Raw genomic sequence first — 26,371 nt, forward strand, 5'->3', positions numbered from 1 at the left:
AACAAATATTAAGAATAAAAAAAATTAAAATCAGACAATTATTGGCAATCACTTTAGTTTCACTTAATTTAAAAAATCTGCCTAAATTGAGGCATTAAAGAATTTAAATCAAAATTTAAGATTGATAATAATTAAAAACTCATAAGTTATCTGCAATATAAACAGAATAGTTATAATATAGCAAATAATATTGATCTTAAGGTATTATGAGTACTATATATTTAGAAAAACCAATAGTTTCATTAATTTTGGCTATATTTTTACAATGAGAATCATAGTAGTATATAAAGCAAGTATTGTGCATGATTTAATATATAATAAAATGTCCCCAATGAAAAAAAAGAACTTGCCCCAGATTTTTGACAGTTTTTGTCAGATTTGACACTTATTGACAGGTTTTTGATGTGGCATGTCAGAAACCCAACTCTGTGAAACTCAAATCATATGAAATAAAATTGGATAAATTTGCTTGAATCACTGCTATACCCATCTACTGCATGGGCGATATTTCTGAGATATGCCTCTATGCTATTCAAATCATAAACAATTGTGACGTTCTCAGTTAATTTGCACATTTAATTAAAATTATCAAAATGTGATGAAAAAAAAGAAAAATTTGTGATTAATTAATGCTTATTACAGGTTTTTATTTTATCTTTTTGAAATTATCGTATTAGTGTATATATGTAATAAAAAGTAACTTATGCAGTTATTTTATCACAAACTCTTTTTCTTAACATGTATAGTTGCAGTGCCTCCCTGAGAGTGTAGTTGTTGAAACAACGGAATATAAGTGCCTTCAATCCCAATTTTCTGTTTTATATAACGAAAGTATGCAACTGAAAACTTTATTGGAAGAAACTAGAAATCTAATGGCAACAAGCAAAAATACTCATCTGCGTCATATTGAACAGTTGGAGGTAAATATCTTAAAAAAATTTATATTATTAAATAAACATTTATATTTAAGAAAAATTCATGCATTTATATAATATGAATTTGTACAAATAAATCATTTTTTAAACCTAAATAGACAATTACCAGTCACTTATTTTCGAACTGAGTAATTATTAATTGAAATTTTTTATAGAAAAATTATTTTTATTAGAGCCAAGTTATAAAAATAGTTAAATTCTATTGGAATTTATTAAAAATTTTATAAGGCTATAAATCAACCAAGTTATTGATTCTGCTTTTTTTCTTTTCATTCCGTTAGCTGTTTTAAGGTCTACACATTTTAAAGTGAAGTATTATTTACATTTATAACTCATATTTTAGAGTGAAGAGTTAAGTGCACAGAGAAAACTGAGAAATGAAGCTATACATTTAGAAGATGCTTTGGCTCAAACTCGTAAAGAATATGAAATGTTGCGGGTAGAATTTGAACAAAACTTAGCAGCAAATGAACAAACAGGTATTAAATATAATTAGCATTATGTATACAAAGTGTGTTCCATAGGTCATGAAATATATTTGTTTAGGAAAAAAAATATATTTATTGATGATTTTGGTACAAAATAATAATAATTTCTCAGTTATCTCTATCAGAACTTACCCCATTAGCTACAGATTCTGATATATATCTGATTCGCCCTTTTGAAGTAAGCCTCCTTTAACGCTGTTGTCCCCAACACTTAGTCTCAATGTTGTCAAAATGGCATTTTTTTTTCTTCAGTTTCTTCATAAACAAAAAGTACCTAAAGCTAAAACGTTGGTGTACCTCACCAGGATCTCACTGAAGTGAGGAGACATTTGCTTAGTTGCATGGTTTGCAAAATTGCAACCATGTCTTTTTGCTCATGAATGACCTTTTTTTCTTAACACTAAACCAAACCTACCAGAATGGTCAAATGACCCCTTTTAAGACTTTAATGAATAGTGTTAAATTTGCAGTTTTCCTTTTTCTTTACTTACTGCACCACTTTTTCTTTAATATATAACTACTTAATTGTTTAATATCTGTTTCTCTTTTATTTTTCCTGATAATAATGTGTACTCTACTGTTTACAGTAGTCTTTTGACCACTTTAAAATAAATTAAATTTTATAAAGTTATCTGCATTGAAATCTCTGACTTAATACCAGTTTTGAGATTTCCGAAAAAATTTCCTCTGTTGTGTTAAGGGACATGCTGTGTGCTCATGTTCAGTTTGTTTTATGCTAGATAGGGAGCCCTTACTTCTGATAACCCACAAAGCACAATAACGACCATACAAATTTAAGTAGTCGCTCTGCCTGTGGCATTACAAATGTTTGCAACATAATCGGTTCTGTTTGTAAAATTAAAATAAGCTGCAATCTTTGGCTAATAAAAAATATAAATAGTAAGTGCTAGTTTTTGTATTTTATTAATAGTGGATTATTCAAACACAAATTCAAAAATTAAGCTTAAAAATGTCGATGCAGAAGAAATTATCGAAAGAAGAAAATTTATAATAATAATCTTAACAAACTATGTCCTAAAATAGATGAAGAAGAAAATTCTGAGACTGAGTATGGTATAAATGATCAATTGGACCTTGAACTATTCAACACTGACAGTGAAGAAGAGAATATTGAGAATGTGTGTAGGGGATGAAAGCTTCATACTATTTTCAGAGAAATATCAGGGTTAACGGGATATGTAAAACATAATATTATAAAGTGAGGAGTGCATTTTCGTTGATACTTGATTAAGGCATTATAATTCCTTTAAAAATGTGCACGGAAGTACATCCAGTTTTAGAATCCGAATGGAGTCTAAATTAAGCAGATTTAGTTATTTTTATTCCAATTTTATCTGCACATGAAACAAGAAATTTGAATGCTTCATATTTATGGAATAAGAAATGGGGTCCTGCTTTTTTTTTCATGAATAATGGGTAGAAAATGTTTCACAGAAATTATGCAATTTTTTTTATATGCAAGAAGCGAATGAAGCCAGCATTTGCAGACTATTTGATCTTATTTCAAAGGTATGGAAACATTTATAAAAGAAAAGCTAAAGCAACTACACACCAGGTACAAAAATTACTGTTGATGAACAGTTATTTGTGACAACAGCAAGATGCAGATTTATGAAACATATGCCCATCAAATCCAATATGTTCATAATCAAATTCTGGTTAGCATCATACAATATCTTTAAACAGATTTGTTGTTCTCAAACTCACTGAACCATTTACAGGGTGCAGAAGAAATATAACACCCTAATGTTTTAATGACTACATCTTTTGCAACAAAACTTCAATAAAAAAGATTACTTTAGTAGAAACTATTTATGTGAATAAGAGGGAATTAGCAAAACCTATGAAACAAAAGAAAGACAATATAGAGTGTTTCTCAACATAGCTTTACAAATCAAATGCATGTACTCTGACGATTTATAAAGATGAACTGAACAAGAAATCTCTCTTATTAAATTTGAAGCACGAATTTGTAAAAATTGAAAAAACAGGTAAATGTATACATTGCGTTTGCTTTTTTGATAACACTAAATTTGAGGGGAATATGATAGATACAAAGTACAGTACAAAATCTAAATTGTGTAGGTCACCTGTCTTTGTATTATTCAACATTTTGGATTTAGCTGTGATAAATGCATGGATTTTGTATTAGCAAACAACTGGAGAAACGATATTGCAAGAAAGTTTTTATTTTTGTTAGCAGAGGAGCTTGCCACTGAATACCGAAATTTACAGAAACGAGAAAGCATTAAGTATGGAGAGCATGTTCCCCTACAATTTCTGAATGATGAAAAACATGTCACATTGGATATTGCAAAATAAATAAAACCATAAATATTTGTTCTACATGTAAAAAAAAAAAAAAATTGGAAAATGTTTACAAGAGAGACCTTTCATTTGTAAAAAATGGGACGATGAATAAGTTTTAATTTGAATAACAATATCTGTGTAAATTACTGAAGTTACATAAAATTTTTCAGTTTCGAGTGTTCTTTCTAAACAATATGTATTCCTTAAGCCCCAAAAAATAAATGTTTTTTTAATATTACACAATAATTATTCTGTTCTTTATTATTTAAAATCAACTGAAAAAGAGTACAACCATTGATTTGAAAAGTGGTAATTTTATTGCCATCAGTAGGAATATGTATTCATAAAATGCCAGTAGGTTTAGTGTTAATCTTTCTAGAATATCCATCTGTTTTCAATGCAATTAACCTTGGCCTTTGAAAAAAGACGTATAGCATTATACACATTGTACACATAGCATTGTACACTGTGTAGCATTTGCTCCTCAACTTCTTCAGTTTCAGGGATACAGAATGTACCATTTACTCTTTCTCTGGATCAATCTTATATGTCCATGTATCATCACTGTCTCTTTTTTTATGTTGTTGTTAAGGTTTGTGTAGAATTTTATCTTCTTGAACATTGATTAAAGAAGCTAAAATCATGTGTCTGGAAGTGGTCTCAAAATAAGGTTGCACTAAGTGTGACATTCTTATGCTGTTGATTCTTGATGCATGTTGATGTTGTCCCTCCCACCTAACCAACCTAATGCGCTGTACCCGCCATAATAAACCCGTTCTAATATGCTGTTATTAATCTGAGCCTGGCAAAAAATAATTCACAACTTTTGGGACACACTTTGTATTAAGATTTATAAAGGCAACAAACTGTGGTTTCAATAATAACTATTAAAATTTAGTTGTTTAATTAAAATTTATTTTGAAGACAGCTTAGTTTAATTTATAAGAAAATGTAGTTTCTTTTATTTTTAAGAAAAATTCATTTGTATCTTCAAGGAGGGCGTCATTATCTGTAAGTATGAATCAAGAGATTTTTTATAGATTTTTTTTTTTAATTTTTGCAAAATTTTTATTGCAATTTTTTTTAAATTTTTTATTATTATTAAAGTAGTAAGATCATGGACCATATTGCAAATGGCTAGGAAAGGTCAGAATTCTTGGAACAAAATGTGTTTTTCATTGACTGTAAACTTACATCATTATTATTTGTTAGTTATCATACATACTGTGGTGACTTAAAATCTTGATCCTGTCCTAAAATGATAATCATTCCAGTTTAACTCTTATAGACGATCGAAACTGCTTTCAAAGAAAGAAACAGCTGCTACAGCGAAATGGTAATCAAATTCAAGTGCTCTTACTGTTAAAACTGATAAATGCAAATTAATTTATGAACTAATCTTTATAGAATTTTATAAAATTAAGTCCATTTAATCAATATTTTTAAAAATAACTAAAAGAAAAATTTATTGGCTCAAAGCTTTTCTTATTAATTTTTAATCTTTTTTCAGTTTAAAAAAAAACCCATCCTGAATAATTATTTTAAAGCTTTTGCCGAGTTTAAATTTTAGATGAACATTTTTAGCTTTTTTTTTTTTTCTCATTACAAATTTAAAAGTGAAAGAATAGTTTTAGTTTTGATCTCTTTTCAATATTTATTATGTTTATAAGTTTGTTTGAAAATTGCAGTGCTGCCAAAAATTTTCTATCTCGCACTCCTCGAAATATTTAAAATTTAATCAAAATAACTTTAAATCCATAGATTGAAAAAAGATAGAGGTTGTGTGTAGGCAATTTGGGTTTTTCAACATGACTTATAAGGGGTCATGTATCAATTTTAATTAAGCTTTATGTAGTGAAGATTTAAAATCTAGTGTCACTTTTGCTATCTAATTCTCGCCTTTTGCTATCTTATTCGAAAGTCAATGTTTGTATGCTATTTATTTCTCTATTCAATTATAATTTTATTCATTTTATTTTTTGAAGTTAGTTGGAATATTTTTCAAATGCTCTATTTTCAGGTCTATTCATCTAATATAAATGATAAATTGATCCTGATGTATAAACCTAACGAAATGCTATATGTTATGATTTTATTGTATTAAATTTGATACATCATTGATATTTGATTTGTATTAAATTCGATACTTTCCATGAAGCATCAGTTATACAAAGATATAATTTTTTTTATAAATTTATTAGAAAAAATAAAAAAAAAATTTCCTTTATTTTATTGCATTTTGCACTTTTTTTCACCTGTGAATAGTTTTAAATTGCTAGTGTCATCATATAAAAATAGTAGTAACATCATTTTATTAGTAAAAAAACAAAACATCTTCCATACCAGTCTGAATCTAACAAAAAAGGATCCAAAATAATTTTCTACCATTGCTCAAGAGCTTTGATTACGGAACCTCTTTCAATTGAATATATCTGAGGTATGCACATATGACGTGTGTACAAGCTAGTAATTAGCCAACATCAAAGTATAAGTTGTCAGCATCCTATCCTTAGATGTTTGTAAATTAGTAGGAAAAACTAAAATAGAAAGTTTCCTTTGCAGTGCAAGTCTAAGTACGAGTGTAGAAACTGTAATATGAGTCTGTGTGTCCAACCATATTTTAAAATTTATGATACTGAATTAAATTACTTGGAATTTTTTGAATTATCCCAACTTGCATTCGTATTTATAATACTTGCATGATCTCCAAATATATTGTTACGTAATACTTAAATATGAAAATCTGAACATTACCTTACAAACGTGCATAGCGACTCAGTGCACTGATCAGTGGCATCACTTAAGTGGAGTGAACTACTGTATTAAAAGGATTAATTTTATAAAATTTCTGTTTTTTTTTTTTTTTTTCTGTTGAGAAATTTTTAAATAACTCTAGTTTCTAACTTAAAACGGTTATTGACAAATTTAATTTTTGAAAATGTGTAATTATTTTATTAGCAAATTTCATAAAAATAATATTTAAAAAAACTAGCGTTCAACTAAATGGTTGAGCCATTAATTTGAACAATGGTGTATATATGCACCATTCCAATTGATGATATTTTATTTATTTTTTATATTTAAAAAAAGAAATAATACGAAAGTGGCTTGCTTTTATTTATTGCTATCAGTTTATTTTATTTAGATGCAAGTTGTTATAAGTTCATTTGTTACTCTTGTATAGACAAATTTTCTTATACTAATTTATTATGCTGTTAGATTAATATTTTTTTGTATACTTTTTACATGTTTGGTTATGTTGCCTGTTTGTTTTTTAAATATATGTTTAATTCACAAGTTGGTATATAAAATTGCTAGAATAATTTTTCAATCAATTTTGCACTATTAATTCACTTTTCCTGCTAGGTGTGTTAATAGTGATAATTACTCATGTAGCATATTTTATGTGTGTTTCTTAGTAAGTCTCTTATTTTCAGAATTTTCTTACATAAAAATGGTTTTAATTATGTGCATTAAGTATACGATTATAAAATACTTAATTGCATAGCTCAAATTTTAGGTGGTGTTTTAAACTCTTTACATTCACATATTAATATGAATGTAAATGCCTAAAATATTGTATTGCAAAACAAGTGACCTTAGAAATAGTAATCAACAGCATTAATGTGTTAAGTTGCTAATGCCTGAAATATAATCTATTAATACCAATTATTTTTTTATTAATTATTTTTTGTTAAATTTATTTTGATTTATTATAGAGTGTTGGACTACATTTTCTTTAATGTTGACAAAAACTTTTTTTTTTCATTCACAAAATTTGTGAAAAGCATATTAAGTATTGAATAAAAAATATTTAAAATGTATATTTAAATATATTTAAAATGTATCAAAAAAATTACAAGATATTTGAAATGTGAATTTTTTTGGGGTTGTCAGAACTGTATTATTAAACATTAAGCAACAAAATTTGGATGGGAAAAAAATGTGATCTTTGCCATATTAAACAGCTTTTTTTATTCTATCATTTTCAAAAATTTATGAAATATATTTAATATTTTTTTATAGATTATATTTTTTATAGATTACAATGTCATACAATCATTATTTACAGGCCCAATTAATCGAGAAATGCGCCATCTCATTACTAGTCTTCAAAATCATAATCATCAACTGAAAGGAGAAGTGCAACGTTACAAGAGGAAATTGAAAGAAGCCACAGCAGAGTTAGCAAAGTTGCAGGTAGAAAAAGTAATGTAGATCTCTAAGCTAGAATGTATTAGCATTCACTTAACATCTTTGGAGTATACTATAATGCAGTTATTTTATTTTAAAGAAGGGAAAAAATTGCATTTTATTCTATAATTTGGAAACATGCAAAGCTTAATTTTCCCACTTATTTTGTGTAAGTAAATTTTTATATGCACCTCTGGATAACTTGTAACTCATTTGTCTGTTTTAATGGATTAAAGACATTGGAAAAGGAAACTTTAATTGTGAGACACCTATGAAATATTGCTTTCAGTTTGTTTATTCAATGTTGAACGCATCTAATTAAACTGTCCTATTACTTTCAAATTATGAAGTAAACTGAGCTTAATTATTCTTTATAGATTTATTTCAGCCTCTATTTCCTTGTTTTCCAAGTTGTAGCCCAGTGTTAAATTTTAATATTGAATAAACAGGTTGTTAAAAAATTTTGAAACATAGTTATTTTTCACTTTTTTTTATAGAACAAAATAAAGTTCTGGGGATTTTTAGAGAATAAATGTACTAATAATAGTAAATAAAATTGGATGCTACATTAAAAATTTGTTTACCCCCCCCTTAAATCACTAACAAATTTTCTACGGTCAAAGCTAGAATTATTTTTAAAAAAATCCCAAATGAAAACTTAATATTTTTATATGCATGCTTTAAAATTGTAAAATTGAAAAACTTTTAAGTTTTTGATTGAAGTTATTAGCTTACCAACTTGTTGTACTGTATAAAACTTCAAATTATATTTATTGCAAGTTACTAAATTTTAATATTTTAAATAATAATTCAATTTTTTTTCTTTTAACATGAAAGCTTATACGATTTTTTAAATATTTTCTAAGTTAATCCATATAAATCCTTAAAAATTATTAAGAAGATAACTTGAAAAATATTTTATCTGCTGTTTAATTTGTGAGAAATTTTAATTTTTAATGAAATTTTTTCCCCCATATTTTACATATTTTAAATGTATAAATTATTTGTATTCTTAGATTATGTAAATCTTGGAAGAAAATATTTATTTTGATGTAATGTATTTCTAAACTTTTAAGCTATATTTTAATTCTGTTTTGATTCTTAATTCAGCCTTTAGCCAATGCTAGCGAACATGTTAAACATATAAAAGAAGAACCCACCGATACTCCTTCTGGACTGTCTAATAATCCTCCATCAAATGTGACCATCAAAGAAGAAGTAGTGATTAAAAAAGAAAAAGATGATGACAGTTGCCGAGACGAAGAAACAGATATTAAAGAAAAAGGAAAATCAGATGCTGAAATAATTAGAGACCTTAAAAGTCAATTAAAGTGAGTTAAAATTTGGTTAAAAGTCAATAAAAAAATCAACATTCAATTAAAATAAGTAACATTTTACCTGGAATTATATCCAATAAACTATGAAGTTTCTCAACGCAGATCTAATTTTTGCATTTGTAATTTATAATTTGCTTTATTATATAGCTTAATTATGTTCTCTCATTTTATTTTTTAAATTTTGTACACTTAATGAAAGGAAAAGGACTCTTATTAACTTTTGATGTAATTTCCAATTCTAAGTACTATTTTCAGGTGTAAAAAACAGTTTTATTTTGCTAGTTTTTAACTTAATCCTAGTTTTTTATACATGTTTTTATTTGTTCTGCACATATTGCACACAACTTAAATCTTAAGAATTGATATTTATCTTTAATAAGATTTATGACTTATCCTTAAAATAAAAGGCCAAAAAGAGAAAAAAAAATTCATCATTTGAAACATTTAGTTCTTTTCAGTTGAAAGCCCTTTAAAGGCATGAACCTACCTGCATTATCAATGTGATGAAAAAGTTTATTTAACGAAATTTATAAGAGAACTTTAATGGTGTGCTACAGTGAGAAATTGCTGCATACTTAAACAAAATCTCATTTACCAAAAAAAATTTCACAATTTCAATTATTTCTAACTCTGATGTAATTTGTTATGTGCATATGAACAAGGTTTTTATACTTATGTTTTTTAAGTCATAATTTTTTTCTCAACTATTTATCTTTTTTTTTTTTAAGTCATCATAATCTTTTCCATTGCTTATTTGAATTTAGGAAATAAATATGTATTAATCCTTTGATGCAGATGGGACATCTGTGTCCCTTCTATGTATCTTTTTCTGACTATCTAATAGTAAAAATATAGTTTGGTATATTTTAATTATAAGAAACAGGGTAATAGTTACTGAAAAATTTGTTAGAATATTGAATTATATTTGTACTTAAAAATATAAAATTCAGAAAAAGTAGTTTCAAATTATTGATTTTGTAAATTAAAGAAATTTCAAAGATGAATAATTGTTTCTTTTAGATTTAAATAACTACAAATAAGTGCAAATTTGAAAAATTTTTGTTGGGGAGTGAACCATGTTTGGAACAATGTACCTTTAACCAGAGTTGGCCAAAAATGTAATCGATTACATTTTTTGATTACAGTAATCAATTACTTGTAATCATGATTACAATTTTTAAAAATTTTGATTACAGCTGTAATCATGATTACAATATTGATTACAGTAATCAATTACTTGTAATCGTGATTACAAAGTTTGATTACAGCTGTAATCATGATTACATAGTCGATTACAGTAATCAATTACTTGTAATCATGATTACAATTTTCAAAAAATTTTGATTACAGCTGTAATCATGATTACAATTTTGATTACAGTAATCAATTACTTGTAATCATGATTCCAAGTAATTGCAATTACAAGTAATCACAACAAAAACGATTACAAGTAATTATGATTACAAGTAATCAAAATATATGATTACATGTAATTTGATTACAAGTAATTTGATTACATGTAATTTGATTACATGTAATTATGATTACATGTAATCTAATTACACGATTACAAGACTATTGTATTCTTATAAATGATTATATTTTACAGTAGATAGTAGAATGTATTTTATAATGATACATTTTGCACGTATTAACATGTACTGCATTTTGTACGTATTTGTATACGTACAAATGAATCTAACTTAAATGTATGTACGTATGATTTTACCTAGTGCATATGTTCAGACATTTTAGTATCACACACATGTACATACACTTATATTGTAGGTATAAAATATATGTACGTATGTATATAGATAATAATTACGTATGTATGTGCAAACAATGTAGGCATGTACATTTATACACAATGAATATATGCATTTTATGCAAATATTTGTGTATGTAAAATGTATATCTATGTTCATGTACGCATGTATATACAAGTACTTGTGTTTGAACGAACATATATACATTGTCTGTACAATGTATGTCCCGTGCATGTATGTGCAATTTATTTATGAACAGTACAATATATGTATGCATGTACAATATAGGTATATCTGTAGGATGTACAATATAGGTATATCTGTAGGATGTACAATATATGTATGTATACATGTACATGATATGCATGTCCAGTGTATTTATGTACATGTACATAATATGTTCATGCTCAATGTAAGTATCCAAATATGCATAACACATTTGTGAACTATTGTACGTACATTGAGCGTATTTATATTTCACATATATTCATACATGCATAACGTACGTACATACACACATTTGAGATGCATATATTGTACAGATGTATATACATATAGCGTACAGATGTATATTCATATAATGTACATAGGATGAAATGAACATATAATGTTCATATAATGTACATATGTGTGTACATATACAGTACGTATGTGCATAAATATATTGGGCATAATTCTTTCGTACAAATTTTACATGTGTACATGTGTACATGCATGCTATCCCTATCTATGCATATGGTGCAATGTATATATGTCCAATGAATGTATCCACACATGTACAATACACGTATGTTCCATGTATGCATATCCATATGTACTATATATGCACGTACAATACATTAATGTATGTACATACATTGTACATGCGTACATACATTACACGTATACATATGTACATTACATTTATGTCTAAATATGTGTACAATGCAATAAATAAAATGCATGTAAGTCAACTTTTAGTGACTCAAGCAAGTTAAATGACAAAATCAAACGATATTTAAATTTAGTTTTCAGCTTTAATTGTTCTATATCATTTTGAAATTCTCTGAATAAAAAATTATTTTCAGGTATTTTCATGAAATGTTTGACAATACAGATTTATTTTTTTTATAACATAATGCATGAGTCATAGAAATTTTTTTTATGGTAAGAAAAACGGTAATTTTTATGTGTGGAATTAATATTTAGAAATTCCAAATAAAATTATCGTTTGCTTTCTAAAAAATATGAGGTCGAGTTTCATATACCTTAGAATAAATTTTAAAACAAATTTTAATAACTTTACTCATATAAATTTTTTTAATGTATGCACAATGTATGTGTATATTGTAATTACATATATTTAAATGAACGCACGTATTTGTACATTACTTGTAATTATGTACATGTATACGTTGTATGCACATGTATACATTGTGCATATAACTATTTTTTTGTACATCCATGCATTACATGCGCATAAGTATTAACAAAGTATGTAGTTATACAAGTACATACGTAAGTTGTACATAAGTACATACTTTGCGTGCACATATATCGATGCACATATAAATATGCATGCATTCATGTACGCATTTTATTTACGCAACTATGTGCATATATTGTACCTTTAAATAACATTCTTACATATTGTACGCAAATACGTACAATTTTATATACAAACGTACATTGTATATACGTGCTATTATCGTAAATTTATACAATATATGCACTTAAGTACATAAAAGCATGCAAACGCATAAACATTATTTTCATATACGTTCATACATACATTGTCTATGTATACAAAGATACAAAACATTGCCTTTTTGTACAAACTAACATACATGCGTACATGTATCATAAATGCATAATTATATGTACTAAGCATATGCGCATTGCATTAAGTATATTACAATATAATTATGAATATTGTACGTACAAACAACATTTGTGCATACATTGTATGTATAGGAATCGCAAATTGTACGTTCATGCGTGCGTACATTCTATGTACATAAAAATATGTAAACACATGAATACTTACATAAAAAATTTGACTATAGTATACAATCGTAATAACTTGTAATCGTATAATTTGATTACAAGTAATCACAATTACATGTAATCAAATTACATGTAATCATGATTACATGTAATCATATATTTTGATTACTTGTAATCGTTTTTGTTGTGATTACTTGTAATTGCAATTACTTGTAATCATGATTACAAGTAATTGATTACTGTAATCAAAATTGTAATCATGATTACAGCTGTAATCAAAATTTTTTGAAAGTTGTAATCACGATTACAAGTAATTGATTACTGTAATCAAAATTGTAATCATGATTACAGCTGTAATCAAAATTTTTTGAAAGTTGTAATCACGATTACAAGTAATTGGTTACTTGTAATCGTGATTACAAGTAATTGATTACATAGCTGTAATTATCTGTAATCAATTACAGTTGTAATCGATTACTGTAATCAACGGCCAACTCTGCCTTTAACACAGAAGAAGACAGCAGTTGCTTGTTGCTGTATTTCATAACAATAAATTAATAAAATTCAAAATATAATATTTATCTCCTATTTTGACCCAAATTAATACAAAATAATAATAAAAAAATATTAAAAATATGTTTAATAAAAATTCTACGAGTTAATTATAATAGAGCTATTAAAATATAATTATTGTTATTTATCATAGAAAATCACAAGAAGCCCAAAGAGAATTAAAATTGCTTTTAGATATGTACAAAGGGGCACCAAAAGAACAGAGAGATAAAGCTCAAGTAAGTTTTCAATTTTTATTGATTTCTAAAGCCTTTTTTAAATGAATGTTTTATTTTTAATTAATATTTTTAAGTGGTAGCAAATAACCACATCTGTGTGTATTAAAAAATGCTGTTATCTTAATATTTTTTATGAAAATGTTTATCTAATGCATGCAACAGCAAATCTGTAGTATTACAGTTTTAGTTAACATATTATTTTAAGTTTCTCTTAAAATTAAGGTAATTTTTGAGTTTACAATTTTTTAAAGATATTTGTAAAATGATCTTCCTAGAGAAGTAGTGGGTAGAAGTTGACCCACCACCCGTGCAATGTTTGTTACAGTTTGTGGATGTAATGACATTAAATATACTATTCAAGAGTAAAACATCATTGTTAAAAATTGAAATGATAAATTCATTTGTTTTTTTTAATTTATATTTTTAGTTGATGGCTGCTGAAAAAAAGGCTAGAGCAGAAGTGGAAGAATTACGAAATCAGATACGTAAAAATTTGGATAACGAAAGAAAAGAACGGCGTAAATTAGCAGATGAAGAAGCTTTGAAGAAAATCAAGGCTTTAGAAGATTCGCTTCAAACTTTGCAAAAAACTCTTGCATCACAGAAACAAGTATTTTTTATTTTAATCCAAAAGAGTTTTGCACAAATTGAATTTTATATTATTGTAAAATAATAGTTAGTATTAAATAAATATAATGCAATATTTACAAGGTGTCCTTTAAATAGGGAAACGTCAGGAATTTTTCTCAATCTTTAAAATTTCGGGATATGACTTGAAATTTAACTAAAATATCCAAAAGAATCAAAGAAGAAGAATTAATTTAAGACTGACATATCTAAGTCCTATATTTTTTCTGAAAAAAAATTGTACAATATATACTACAATTTTTTGCCATATTAATATATTCTTATTTATTATGTTTATAAAATTATGGAAATAATTTATCAGTTTTAAAAAAAAATTTTCTTCAGAAAAATTTGAACTAACATTTAGTTTAAGTAAACAGTATTTTACCATCGTCATTAATGCTAACTGACATCAAATGTTACAGAATCAGACAAAATTAAAGTAATATATAGTAGTAATAAATATGTAATGTATATATTAATGTTATAATAATATTTAGCGTAATAATATAGAGTGAGACCTCTCGGGAGCGACCACTCTTTCAGAGTAAAATGGTCGTACATGGGGATTGGTCGTCACCGTCATTGACTTGAAAATCATATTGAAAGTACATGATTTTTCGCAAACAATTTAAATTTTAGTCAGTGTCATTTTTCTTTTTGGTCTAGAAATGCCACTTTTGTGTGTCATGAAAACGGGATCGATGGATAAAATTTAGTGTTAATAAAAAGTGACCTTAACTGATATAATTATGTGTAAAAACAAATTAACCAATTATGAATGAACTGTTTTAAATAAATAATGTTTGCATTTAATTTTGTATCATAAAAATTAGCTTTAAAAAATTAATATATTTTTTTTCTAATCAAACTTTTAACTCTAATAATCTAAAAATAAATCATTGGTTGTATTATTTTTAGTGCACTCTGATTGCAACATGATGTTGATCTCTATGTGCTTCAATCTAAATATGCATTTGTTTATTTACTTATGTTTTATGTATCATGTTTTAGACTCCATTCTGATCTTTTTGTAGACATTACAGGCATTGTTCACTACAGTACTAGCAGTTTACTTCCATATTAGCACTGTTTATAAACATAATTTACATTCTATTTAAAATGCTATATTTTTCACTTGTACTCCTCAGTTTCCATGAATGAACTAAAATAAAAATTCTCTTTACTAAGGGTTTTATTTATTACATTTGATGATTGTGAAAATGTTTATCATATTTAGGAAGAAGAAGCATTATTGAATGAAATGGACATTACAGGACAAGCGTTTGAAGATATGCAAGAACAAAATCTTCGACTCATGCAGCAACTGCGGGAAAAAGATGATGCAAACTTCAAACTCATGTCAGAGGTAACTAGTTTTTGATCATTACCAGTTTGTCAAACTAGATTAATGTCATATTTGTGCAGGGTTTTAAAAAAATTGCAGTTTTTTTTTCTTTTCCCTAGAATAAAACCTAACCCACTGGGTTTTTAAAATTGAATTTATCATCATTTCCTTTTTATTTTTTATAGTTTTAAGTAAGTTGTGCTCCATTAATTTGATTAATAATCAAGTCATTAATAACCATAATTATTAGCATATTTTATTATAAATACATTGATAAATTTAGTAATAGAGTTCAATTTAACTTTGTAGGATTTACCCATTCTGTTGTGAAATTATGAAAAACTAATACAGTCAAACCTCGATATCTCGAACTTGAAGGGAGAGGAGAAAAAATTCGAGATATCGAAAATCGCATGTTATTGATGGTAGAGTAAAGAAAAATGCTCTTTACATGCCTTATTTACTATTCCATATTTATTCTAAAAACACTTTTTACGCTTTCACTTAAAAAAAAGATTCAATTGTTGTTTGCTGTAGAGATGTGTAAGAAAGTTTGTCTATAACACTTTCTAAGTGGGCTATAGCTTTAAATGTCTCCTCTGACATATTCGGCTGCCTCTCTATAAATCTCCTTACAGTGTCCACTGCAGAAAGTGATTGTTTGTTAGTAACCTAATCACTATATCTTCGAGCACTGTGATCACTAAATCTTCGATTTCCTCATCCTCTTCTTCTGATAGTTCACAAGAAGCTTTCGTTTGAGCGATGATATTATTGTCATCCCACTGACTGCATCACTGTTACTGCATCATCTACGTTTACGAAGTCATGAAATTCCATGTCATCAAGCTTCATGAGTCCAGTCAATGTGTTCCAATCATTTTCGGTGTAGTTTCCAGTAGAATTCACGATATTGATTGTTTGACTACTTTGGTGATCTTAAATAAATCCAGACTTCTTGAAGACATTCATTATCGTAGAGGAAGACGCATCATTCCATGCCTTGTCAGCCATTCTTAAATTTTTTTATTTTTATGGAATATTTTTTTAATTTTAGAAAAAAAATCTTCACTATTTATAGAAAAAAAAAATTCAAGTTATCGAGGGATTAGAAAAAAAATTTCGTGAAATCAAGTTTTTTTTAACATTGAGTGTATAGGAAATTTGAAGGGATTTTTTTTCCTTCGAGATATCGAAAAATTCGTGAAATCGAGATTCGAGATAGCGAGGTTCGACTGTAATTGTTTAAATTAAGAAATAAATTATTTATTTTAATTCAAATGAAATACATGTTTTTAAAAAATAACTTAAAATTAAATATCCTACTCACTCTGTATTTATCTGACACACATCTGTATTCTTGATATATTTTAAAAATACTACAACTAATATTTAATTCTATAGAGGATAAAATCCAATCAAATCCATAAATTGCTGAGGGAAGAGAAAAGTGTGCTCATGGAGCAAGTGATCACCTTAAAAAATCAAGTGGATGCCCAAAACCAAGTGGTGAGAAAGTTAGAAGAAAAAGAAAGACTACTTCAAACAAATGTTGCAACTGTAGAGAAGGAATTAAGGTATAAGTTTTTACTTTTTTCAAACGATATAAGTTTTTGTGTAAAAATAATTACATTCAGCCATTTTTTATGCATTGTAAAATAATTTACATATTATTTTTGGAAACAAGAAATGCAGATTAACTAATATGTTATGACTATTGCCTAAGGTTGAGAGATAAACTTAGTATTAAAAAATATTGGTGAGATTTCAGCCTTAACAAAATACCTTAACAGTTTTGCAAATATAATATAAAATACTTGGAGTTATAAAAAATAAATCTTATTCTATTTTATTTATTTTTCAAAGAACAAAATTCTCCATAGAAAGTTGCCCACCCCCTCCTTTTTACTATTTTTCTTTTTATTTGCTTCAGAACTAATTTTCACTTCTAAGTTATGAAAAATTAGAAATGCTATTACTGCTTGCCATCGTTATCAAAATTCTTTTTTATTTTCAAAATTTAACTTCTGATAGTATTAAAGTTATGTGAATCATGAAGTAAATGTCTTAGTATGAGAAAAAAAAGAAACACATAATTAATTTGATTGGCGAGTTATAATGAGAGCAGATGTTAAATGTTTCATTGATATACCAGATTGTATCTAGTTTACATTATAATTTTTCTTATTTGGAGATATATTTTTTTCTTTCAACAAATACTGCATTCTGAAAAGATATGTTTTAAATTAAATGCAATTTTGTGATTGTTACTGCAATTGCTCTTGACTGTTTCAAATCGGTCTAAATTCATCTTAGCTATGAAAAAGTCAATTTTGTTTTTTAAATATTAAAGTTATGAAATATTAAAGTTGTTTTATAAATATTTTGTTAGGATTACATTGCTAGATTATATGAACTGAATTTTTAAAAATAAATCATTATGCGTTAAAGTAAAATTAAATTATTGCTCCTAAAGTATAAAACTGCCATTTTGAATATTCAAGCTGTGAAGTAATAAAGGTATTGGCTTTAAAACTTGTTCTACTTGATATTAAGGTGACAAATAGTTTCCTGACTGATTTGAGCTTAGAAATTTAAAGCTAATTCGTTAATGATTTAATTTTTAAGCCTAAGGCAACAGTCTGCTGAAATGCAAAAACGAAAATCTATTGAAAGTGCTCAATCGGCTGCAGATCTAAGGTTGCATCTTGAAAAATACTTATCACATCTTAAAGAAGCTCAAGCTGCTGTAGCTGAAAAAACTAGTGCTGTTCAGCAAGAAGCGTTTAAGACTAAACGATTACAGGTACAGTAAATTTACATTCTTATTTTAGAAAGCTTCCTTATCCATTATGCTTTAGATTAAACCGAAAATTTTTTTTTTTTTTAAATTATCAAATTGCTTATTCTTTTCTATTTAATGACTCTATTAACCTTTTTTTATATTTAAATGTTTTGTCTTTATTATTAACAGGAAGAAATAATAAGTTTAAGAAGAAAAGTGGAAAGAGGGAAGAGGTTTGAACTTGCTACTACTCCTGATGAAGTGCTGGCAGAAGAAGTTAGAGAATACAAGGTAAGTTTTCAAAACTTCATTTTTGCAGAATGTGTATTTGTCCTGCTATTCTTAATTTTTCTAAAAAAATTATTTTTCTCCTGATTTTTGTATATATTCATAACTTCTCATTTTCTATGAATACAAATGCAAATTTTAAAATTCTCATGATCCAACAGTCAATGAAGGAGTCAATAATTCAAACTTATTGACTTTTAATTATGTTTTATTTATTTTTAATCATTTCATCAATCATATAGCCTTACTACAGTATTTATTGTTTCACACTTTTTGAGAATCCAGTCATTTTATGAAGAAAAAAAACTCCATTACAACTTCTATGATGTGAATTCAGGGGTCATACATTTATTAATTATATTCCACAAATGCCTTAACAAATCTCTTATGGAGCAGAGTAAATGATTCATATCTTTTCATTTTATAAATGATCAATTCCAATCAATATTTTAATATTTTTATGGAATTTTTTAATGGGGAATTGAAGGATCATCCACTAAATACGTTTCTTGCAAAAATGTTTAACAGCATATTCACTTTGTTTTTGCTTTTAATTATTGAAACCCTGATTTAATATTTAGTTAAAAAAGTCTAAAACTCAATTACAAATTTCAATTAAATATTGGTCTTTCTGAGGAAATATTAACTAGATTACTTGATAGTTATTTTTTAATGTAACAATACAAAAATTTTTTTTTGTTTATTGATCTTTCAACTATGAGTTGTTTAGTGCTCCATTAATAAAATTATACTGGAAACTGTTAAAACTTTCTGTTCTGAACAAAATTAATTATAATATATTTTATATATATAAATTAAGAGTAATATGTTTTATTATTCTCTTGTGATAAAATCTGCCTCAAATATACATATATAGAGCAAATTATGCTTTTTTTTTTAAGTTTGTTATTTACTCTTTTTAAAAGAAGTTTGGTTATTATTGATTTAAAAATGTTTTGATTTTTTTTTTGGTCCACTACAAGTCCTGTAATAAAATGTTAATTGCTAAAATTGACTTTTTTAAAGAAATCATTTATAACATTTAATTAAAACGTTGATATTATTTTTTTTTTCATTTAATACTGTTATTAATGGAAATAAGTTTTGTGTTTAGTTTTACTTAAGAAAATGCATTTATATATCAATGTTAAGATATTTTTATGTAATTCATTGCAATTAAAGCTTTCAATTTAAGTAAAATGTTTCATAGTTAGAGTAAGGAGTACTAATTTTTATTGCATGTATGCCATGTTTTATACTGGTTTTAAATTTTTATAATTAATTAATAAAGTTTTAAATGTAAGGTAATAAAACTTTTGATATTTTTGAGTTAAGTATATTGTATTAAAATTCTCACTTTTTTATATAAACTCTCTACTTGTAATTTTATTTAAGTGATGGAGCATCAAGTATTAAATAATTTGAATTTACTTTTTTTATGATTATGATTCATAAAACTGATTAAGCTGTAAAAACAGAGGCATTTTATTGTTAAAAGATAATCAAAACTGATTCTTATGTTACAATAAATCTTAATAGTTTTTTTAAAAATAATATTGTATCCAGTCTCAATTAGATAATCTATAAATTAGGAGTCATAGCACAGATTTGCCAACTTCAAAATTTAACATTTATACCAGTATGTCATAGTGCAGTTATAAAATATATGTATTAAGTTTAGTTGTACAACTTATGTAACTACTAAAGTGAAAAATGAATGTTTTTTCCTACTCACGGCCTTTGTTTTTTTTTCCACACTAAGAAAAAAAATTTACTTTGATTTGTTAAAATGACCAATTTTCGATAATTTCTAATATATTCATAAAATGATATATTGGTGTATAATTAAAATGTTCTATCCAAAATTAAATCTTTTTCATTCTTTAAAACTCTTATTTATAGGAGCAATTGACTTGCCCATCTTGTAAAGTAAAAAGGAAAGATGCAGTTTTGACTAAATGCTTCCATGTGTTTTGCTTTGATTGTTTAAAGACTCGTTATGAAACAAGGCAGCGAAAGTGTCCAAAATGCAATGCCAACTTTGGTGCTAATGATTTCCATCGTTTGTACTTAGCCTAAATATTCCGGATTGTGTAAGGATTATATACCTAGGCGCTATTCTTTTTTATACCGAGTGGCAGTGATTCTTTATTTTTATCTCTTTTTTTTTATCGTATGGATTTGAAACTTACGAGTTAAGTTTTAAAATTCAGAATGTTGTTGGTGGATTATTCTGTGTATAATGCATCGTTTGGAATATTTTCAGTGTTTACACATGTATTTATTTGTTAAATGTTTCATTATATCATACTTTTATAAATTTCTTTTCTCATTCATTGTTGCATCATTGTGTCTGAATCTTAAAATAATTGGTTTATAAAAATCAACATGTGCATTTAAATGCTTTTATGCATTAACACAGTAAGAAGCAATTCAGAAATATTCACTGCATATACACTTTAAGTAGTGGCCAAAAAACCTGTCAATTATAAATATGGATGGAAAAGTTATAAAATTACTTATTTAAAGTTTTACTTGTAACAAAAATACCATTGGGTAGAATTTTATGCTGATAAATTTCATCTTAGCAAAGTGTGTATATCTCATTGATAAATGAATATGTGTAGAAAATATTGACTGTGAAAATTAAGTAAATGTTGATACCCATGTATATTATTAGGTATTTATTTGTATTAAAAATGTTTAAATGATAACTACTATAGTGATGGGGGGACTTATTTTTAATTTATTTAATTCAATACTTCTATATTAGGAAAATTTTTAACATTTTTGGTAATGTTCTTTTTACTATTATGATTAATTTAAACTTGTAGGCATTGTTTAAAAATAGACGAAAAACAATGGCCACAACTGTGCCTTTCACTTAAATTATTACTACAGTTTTGTAAAAAATTTATATATACATATATATTCCTGAATTTATAGGGAATTACTTCGAAATTCATATAATTTTTCCCCCGAAGTTTTTTCTTTTTTTATGTTGTATTAATATAAAAAAATTTTTTTTTTTGGCTTGCAAAATGTTTGAATGCTATCAAATGTAAAGAAATTCATATATGCATTAAAAAAATCTGATAAATTATATTTTCAAACTTTTTTTTGTATTTTATTTTAATGTATTAAAATATTAATTCCACACAGTTATATTAATTCCACAATTTTTTTCTTGTAAAATGTTTTTATACTGTTAATAATATGCAGCAAAATACTTCAAGATTTAATTTCAATGTATCAAAATACTAGTGCTGCATGATTTGTTCTGTCCTGTAAAATGTTTTTATACTCCTAAAAATGTGCAGTGAGGTAATTTATATATATAAAAGTTATTCATTGTTTTAATTGTGAAACATTATACATTGATTACAATGCTGTTTCTTTAAGATCTGTTGAAAATTTTTGTCTGACTTTTGAAAGCGTTAATTTATATTATTTAAATTTATTGCCGATGTAATTATTATTTTTACTTATAAGTCATGACTGTAAGGGGGAATACCTCAAATATTGTGCATTTTTTTTAGAAAAGTTTATAGATGTTTTGCTATGTAAATAAAAATATTCATGACTAAATTAAAAAGTGAGCAAGTTTTTTCAATTTTCTTTTGCTTATAGGTAATTTGATATGAAAAATGGAGTCTTTCAATAACTTTTTTTTTTGTCTGCAATGTACACTGTGTTTCAAAGTGAATATAAAGATAATTTGAGTTATGAAGTTTTCAATATTTTTTAACCTAGTGGCAATATTATTTCAGCTTTTTTTAAAAATAAAATTTAATTTTGAAGCTATTTTTCTTACATGGTATGGATAAATTAGATTTTGTCACATCAAAAAGAAAAGATATTAAAAATTGTATTTTTTCGCCAAAACAAAGAAAAATACCTATCGTGAACATTTAAGTAACGATAAGCTGTCAATTGATCTTCAATTTCAATTGAAGTTTGTCTATAATTTATGAAAGTTAATAATAATTTGCATTCAAAAGATTGTTTCTCTTTTGCCTATATCTAGATCTTAATTCACTATGAGCTGAAAAGTAACAAAATCGGAGAGTGACACTACCTAAAATAATCTGTATAAAATTTTAAATCAAGTAATTAAATTTTGAATTGAGGCTTCTTACGTACCGTTGTTAAATTGAAGCATAAAAGGATTTGTTTCAAAAACAACTTTTCCTGTGTGATTTTACTTTGTTAATTTAATAGAAGTAGTAGGTTTTCAAATGCAAGGAGTTGAGGCATTTTTAAAAAATTAAAATGTCTCCACCTAAAAGTTTATTATTTTTTTTCTTTTGAGCAAAAGGTTTTTAAATTTAACTAAATTTCCTATCTACTGCTGTTTAAATAGTCTGAATGTAGATCTTAACTGCATTTAGCAATATAAACTCTGTTGAAAAAAAAATTAAAATGTATAGTATCTATTTTATTCACACAACCTTTTTATATAGTTCATTTTGTGGTGATTTGAAAATGAATTTGTCTCGTTAACTTGTAAAAAATTCATTTTTTTTCTTATGTGTCATTCCTTTTAACAGATTATTTTTCTATTTAAGTTCCATTAATTCTTTTTTTTCCTTAAAAAAAATTAAATGTAGACATACGGTGAATGTGAAATTCTTATAATGTTGAAACCTAATCCTACAATATGCGTAAGCATCTCTGTCCCTAGTAGGACTAGATTTTTGTTAATTATAAACTGCTTTTTTTGAAGGATAAAAACATGGTTTATCACAAATTAATCTCACTTTTTTTTCTGTAAATTCTCCATTTTCCTATTACTATTCTATTAAATTTTTTTCTGTAAAATATGCTATTAAGTAATCTCTGTTTAAAAGTTTAAAAAAAAATTTATAAATTATTTAACTTGATTTTGTATCAAAACTTAATCATCTAAAATAATTGCAAAATGCAAAGCATTGTGAAATTTATTTTTATTTTATAAAATGTTACAAAAAAGTAAACAAGAGCAGAGCTAGCTATAAGCTGGTTATAAATAGAATAAAAATGTAAGAAGTTGTTCACATGAATCATGGCAAAATTCGAATATATAAGATTAAATATGATATGTAGTAACAATAGCTCTGACATTATAAAATTAAATAAAAGATGGCAAATTATTGAACAAAATATGTGCACTAACACCACTTCTCAAAACTGTAGAAATATTCCATGTAGATTAACTTAATATTATATTTCACTATTTATTCTAATCAACAAACAAGTCAATATTATAATGTAACATAAATAAGTTTGATGAAACGCTGGACTCTGATTCACAGTATCTGCTTCAGCTAAGACAGCTCTTTGCGTAGTTATTGGTTCAGTCATTTCAACACTTGTTTTGGAGCATTTGAACCAATTACTTCCTACTTCAAATGGCCCTTTATTATCAACTCTCATTTTAGCATCTATGAATTTCCAATACTTGAGATCTTTGAAAAAATAAGTACTTCCTGAAATAAAAATTTATTTGAACATTTTAAAAATAACATTCAAAATTTTATGAAACAGTTGTTTTGTTTATAGTTTAATCATAAATGAAGGCAAATATGGCATCCATATTTTCTATAGAAAATACAATTAGTGAGATCATGGAAAATAATATCTAATTTATAGCTCTATATGGTCTATAGACTACTTGGTGGTGTTAAATTTATCTACACCAAATAAATACAGATACAGAAGCAAATAAATTCAGAAACAAAATTGGTTGATACCATTATTTTAATTCAAAATTAGCAAAAAGTCCACAATATTACTTTTTTTCAAAAACAAATTACTGAAAGAAACAGTTTTTCTTAAAAAAGGCATTTTTTATTTCAAATTTTCTTTATATTGCGATAAACCAAACTCGTGTAAAGATTGCACTAAGCAAATTTGAAAGTGCAGTTGAATTTTAATTGGTGCAATTTTTACTCCAACGGCTTAGCAAATGCAACGAGAATGCATATTCGCAAAGTCTCTTATAAATGATTAGTGTCAACAAGAACTAAAAGCTTATTCTTAACAAATGTGTAAAGCTGTAGATGGAAGGCTACAATCTTTAAAATAATTAAGCTAATCAGTGACTTATAGCAAAAATCACTGATTTCAATTGTTTGTGGTCAACAAACTATTTTTATTTTCATACAACATTGTTTTGTTGTTTTATACTTTGCTTTAATATTTAGATGTGTAAACTTTACCTTAGAAAAATAATCTTCAATTGTTTGCTTTCAAACTTTTTTAGGATATTTCTCTTGAATCATGCATTTCAATAGATTCTTTTTATTGTTAGGACTACTCTTCAGATATTTAATTTCAAAATATTTTGTTAAGGGCCCGGAAAATTTTGTGGGCCTTGGGCCTGAATTAGTCTTGATCGGTCCCTGTACATGGGTATAAGGAACTGGAGAAAATTTCACCTTCAGATCTATGCCAAACTCGGGAAGTGGCCTCACGAATGAGTGGTGCTGCTGTGGGGTTCTGGGGTAAGATGTACTTTCACCCTTGTTGTCCTCTTTTGTCAAATGAAAGGCACACCTTGACTTAATTCGCAAAAGGCCAATGGCTAGTGAGCTTGGCTTGGTCAAGTGTCATTCGAAACAATAATAACCGCATTGTCACCTTCCCTTTCATTATAAAGTTGTCAAGTTACATTTGGTGGTATTAACCATTCCTCACAGAAATGCGACTTGTAAGTGAATATTCAGCTATGAAACAAAAAGCCACGCTTAATTCTGTTCTTTGTGCTAACAAACTTTGCAAATTTGTTGACAGGGAAGGCAAGTTAAAAAGAATTTCAGAAAAGTTTTATATAGCGTATTTAAAAATGCTTAATCAGTCACTCAATCTGATTTGGAACAATAGAATAATTTATTTTGTTATTTTTAGGGGTAAAAAAAATCTTTATTATTGTTTACCTCATATTATGCTGTCGGCACAAGAAGTCGCTAGCTTTTTGAATTTCTGAGGTTGGCAAGTATGAACGCCATAAGGTGACTAAATATAACAACTGGCGATTAAAAAATAGTCTACCTAGTGCCGTCTTATTGCCACTTTTTCGTCAAAAATGTAACCTGTATACATTTTATAAATTTTTTTACGAATAAGGAATTTTGAATAATTTATATTATTTCAAAAATTAATGTACTTCATGTTTGATCTCTCTTTTTTTCTCTTCTTTTTTTTTTTTCATTCTGGAAATGAACCTTGTAATGTTTACCATATTTTAAGAAATACTTCAAAAGAAATGCCTAATATCATTAATATCAACATTTTTTTAATCGTTTCAATATTTGACAAAGTGGCCACATGCTTTAAAAATTGGTCACTGTTAAAAATACTACAACTGGCCCTTAGTATAATTTCTTAATTTTACCCTATAATATTCACTGTGTTTTCATTCATAGATAATTAATACCATATTTTAAAATTTGATTAAGAAAATATTGAACTTAATTTGAAATATATATTGGTATGAGAGGATATCAACTAA

General features: G+C 26.3%; 2 protein-coding genes across 5 annotated transcripts in view; one reads left to right on the forward strand and one right to left on the reverse strand.

The window, feature by feature from the left end:
* Bre1 (E3 ubiquitin-protein ligase Bre1) overlaps positions 1 to 22,474 on the forward strand; it is a 38,588-nt gene extending 16,114 nt beyond the window's left edge. The window contains exons 9-20 of one of the 4 annotated variants that reach the window (XM_043042659.3): positions 747 to 920; positions 1,279 to 1,414; positions 5,043 to 5,090; positions 7,827 to 7,954; positions 9,059 to 9,279; positions 13,747 to 13,831; positions 14,259 to 14,441; positions 15,699 to 15,827; positions 17,211 to 17,383; positions 18,435 to 18,612; positions 18,781 to 18,882; positions 20,782 to 22,474. In XM_043042659.3, the coding sequence (XP_042898593.1) occupies positions 747 to 920; positions 1,279 to 1,414; positions 5,043 to 5,090; positions 7,827 to 7,954; positions 9,059 to 9,279; positions 13,747 to 13,831; positions 14,259 to 14,441; positions 15,699 to 15,827; positions 17,211 to 17,383; positions 18,435 to 18,612; positions 18,781 to 18,882; positions 20,782 to 20,958 (1,734 nt within the window). In that variant the 3' untranslated portion in view covers positions 20,959 to 22,474. Of the gene's footprint in view, positions 1 to 746; positions 921 to 1,278; positions 1,415 to 5,042; positions 5,091 to 7,826; positions 7,964 to 9,058; positions 9,280 to 13,746; positions 13,832 to 14,258; positions 14,442 to 15,698; positions 15,828 to 17,210; positions 17,384 to 18,434; positions 18,613 to 18,780; positions 18,883 to 20,781 lie in introns of all 4 variants that reach the window. The other 3 variants (XM_043042655.3, XM_043042664.3, XM_043042662.3) reach the window with 3 other exon arrangements.
* A 1,333-nt stretch (positions 22,475 to 23,807) lies between these two features.
* The window catches only part of LOC107440486 (collagenase 3), a 68,581-nt gene continuing 66,017 nt past the window's right edge, over positions 23,808 to 26,371 (reverse strand). The window contains exon 8 of the mRNA XM_016053424.4: positions 23,808 to 24,347. Coding sequence (XP_015908910.3) covers positions 24,082 to 24,347 — 266 coding nt within the window. The 3' untranslated portion in view covers positions 23,808 to 24,081. The remainder of the gene's footprint in view (positions 24,348 to 26,371) is intronic.

This window comes from Parasteatoda tepidariorum, chromosome 2 (genome assembly GCF_982258835.1).
Source record: "Parasteatoda tepidariorum strain Cologne lab strain chromosome 2, Ptep-v5.0, whole genome shotgun sequence".
Classification (NCBI taxonomy): Eukaryota; Metazoa; Arthropoda; class Arachnida; order Araneae; family Theridiidae; genus Parasteatoda; species Parasteatoda tepidariorum.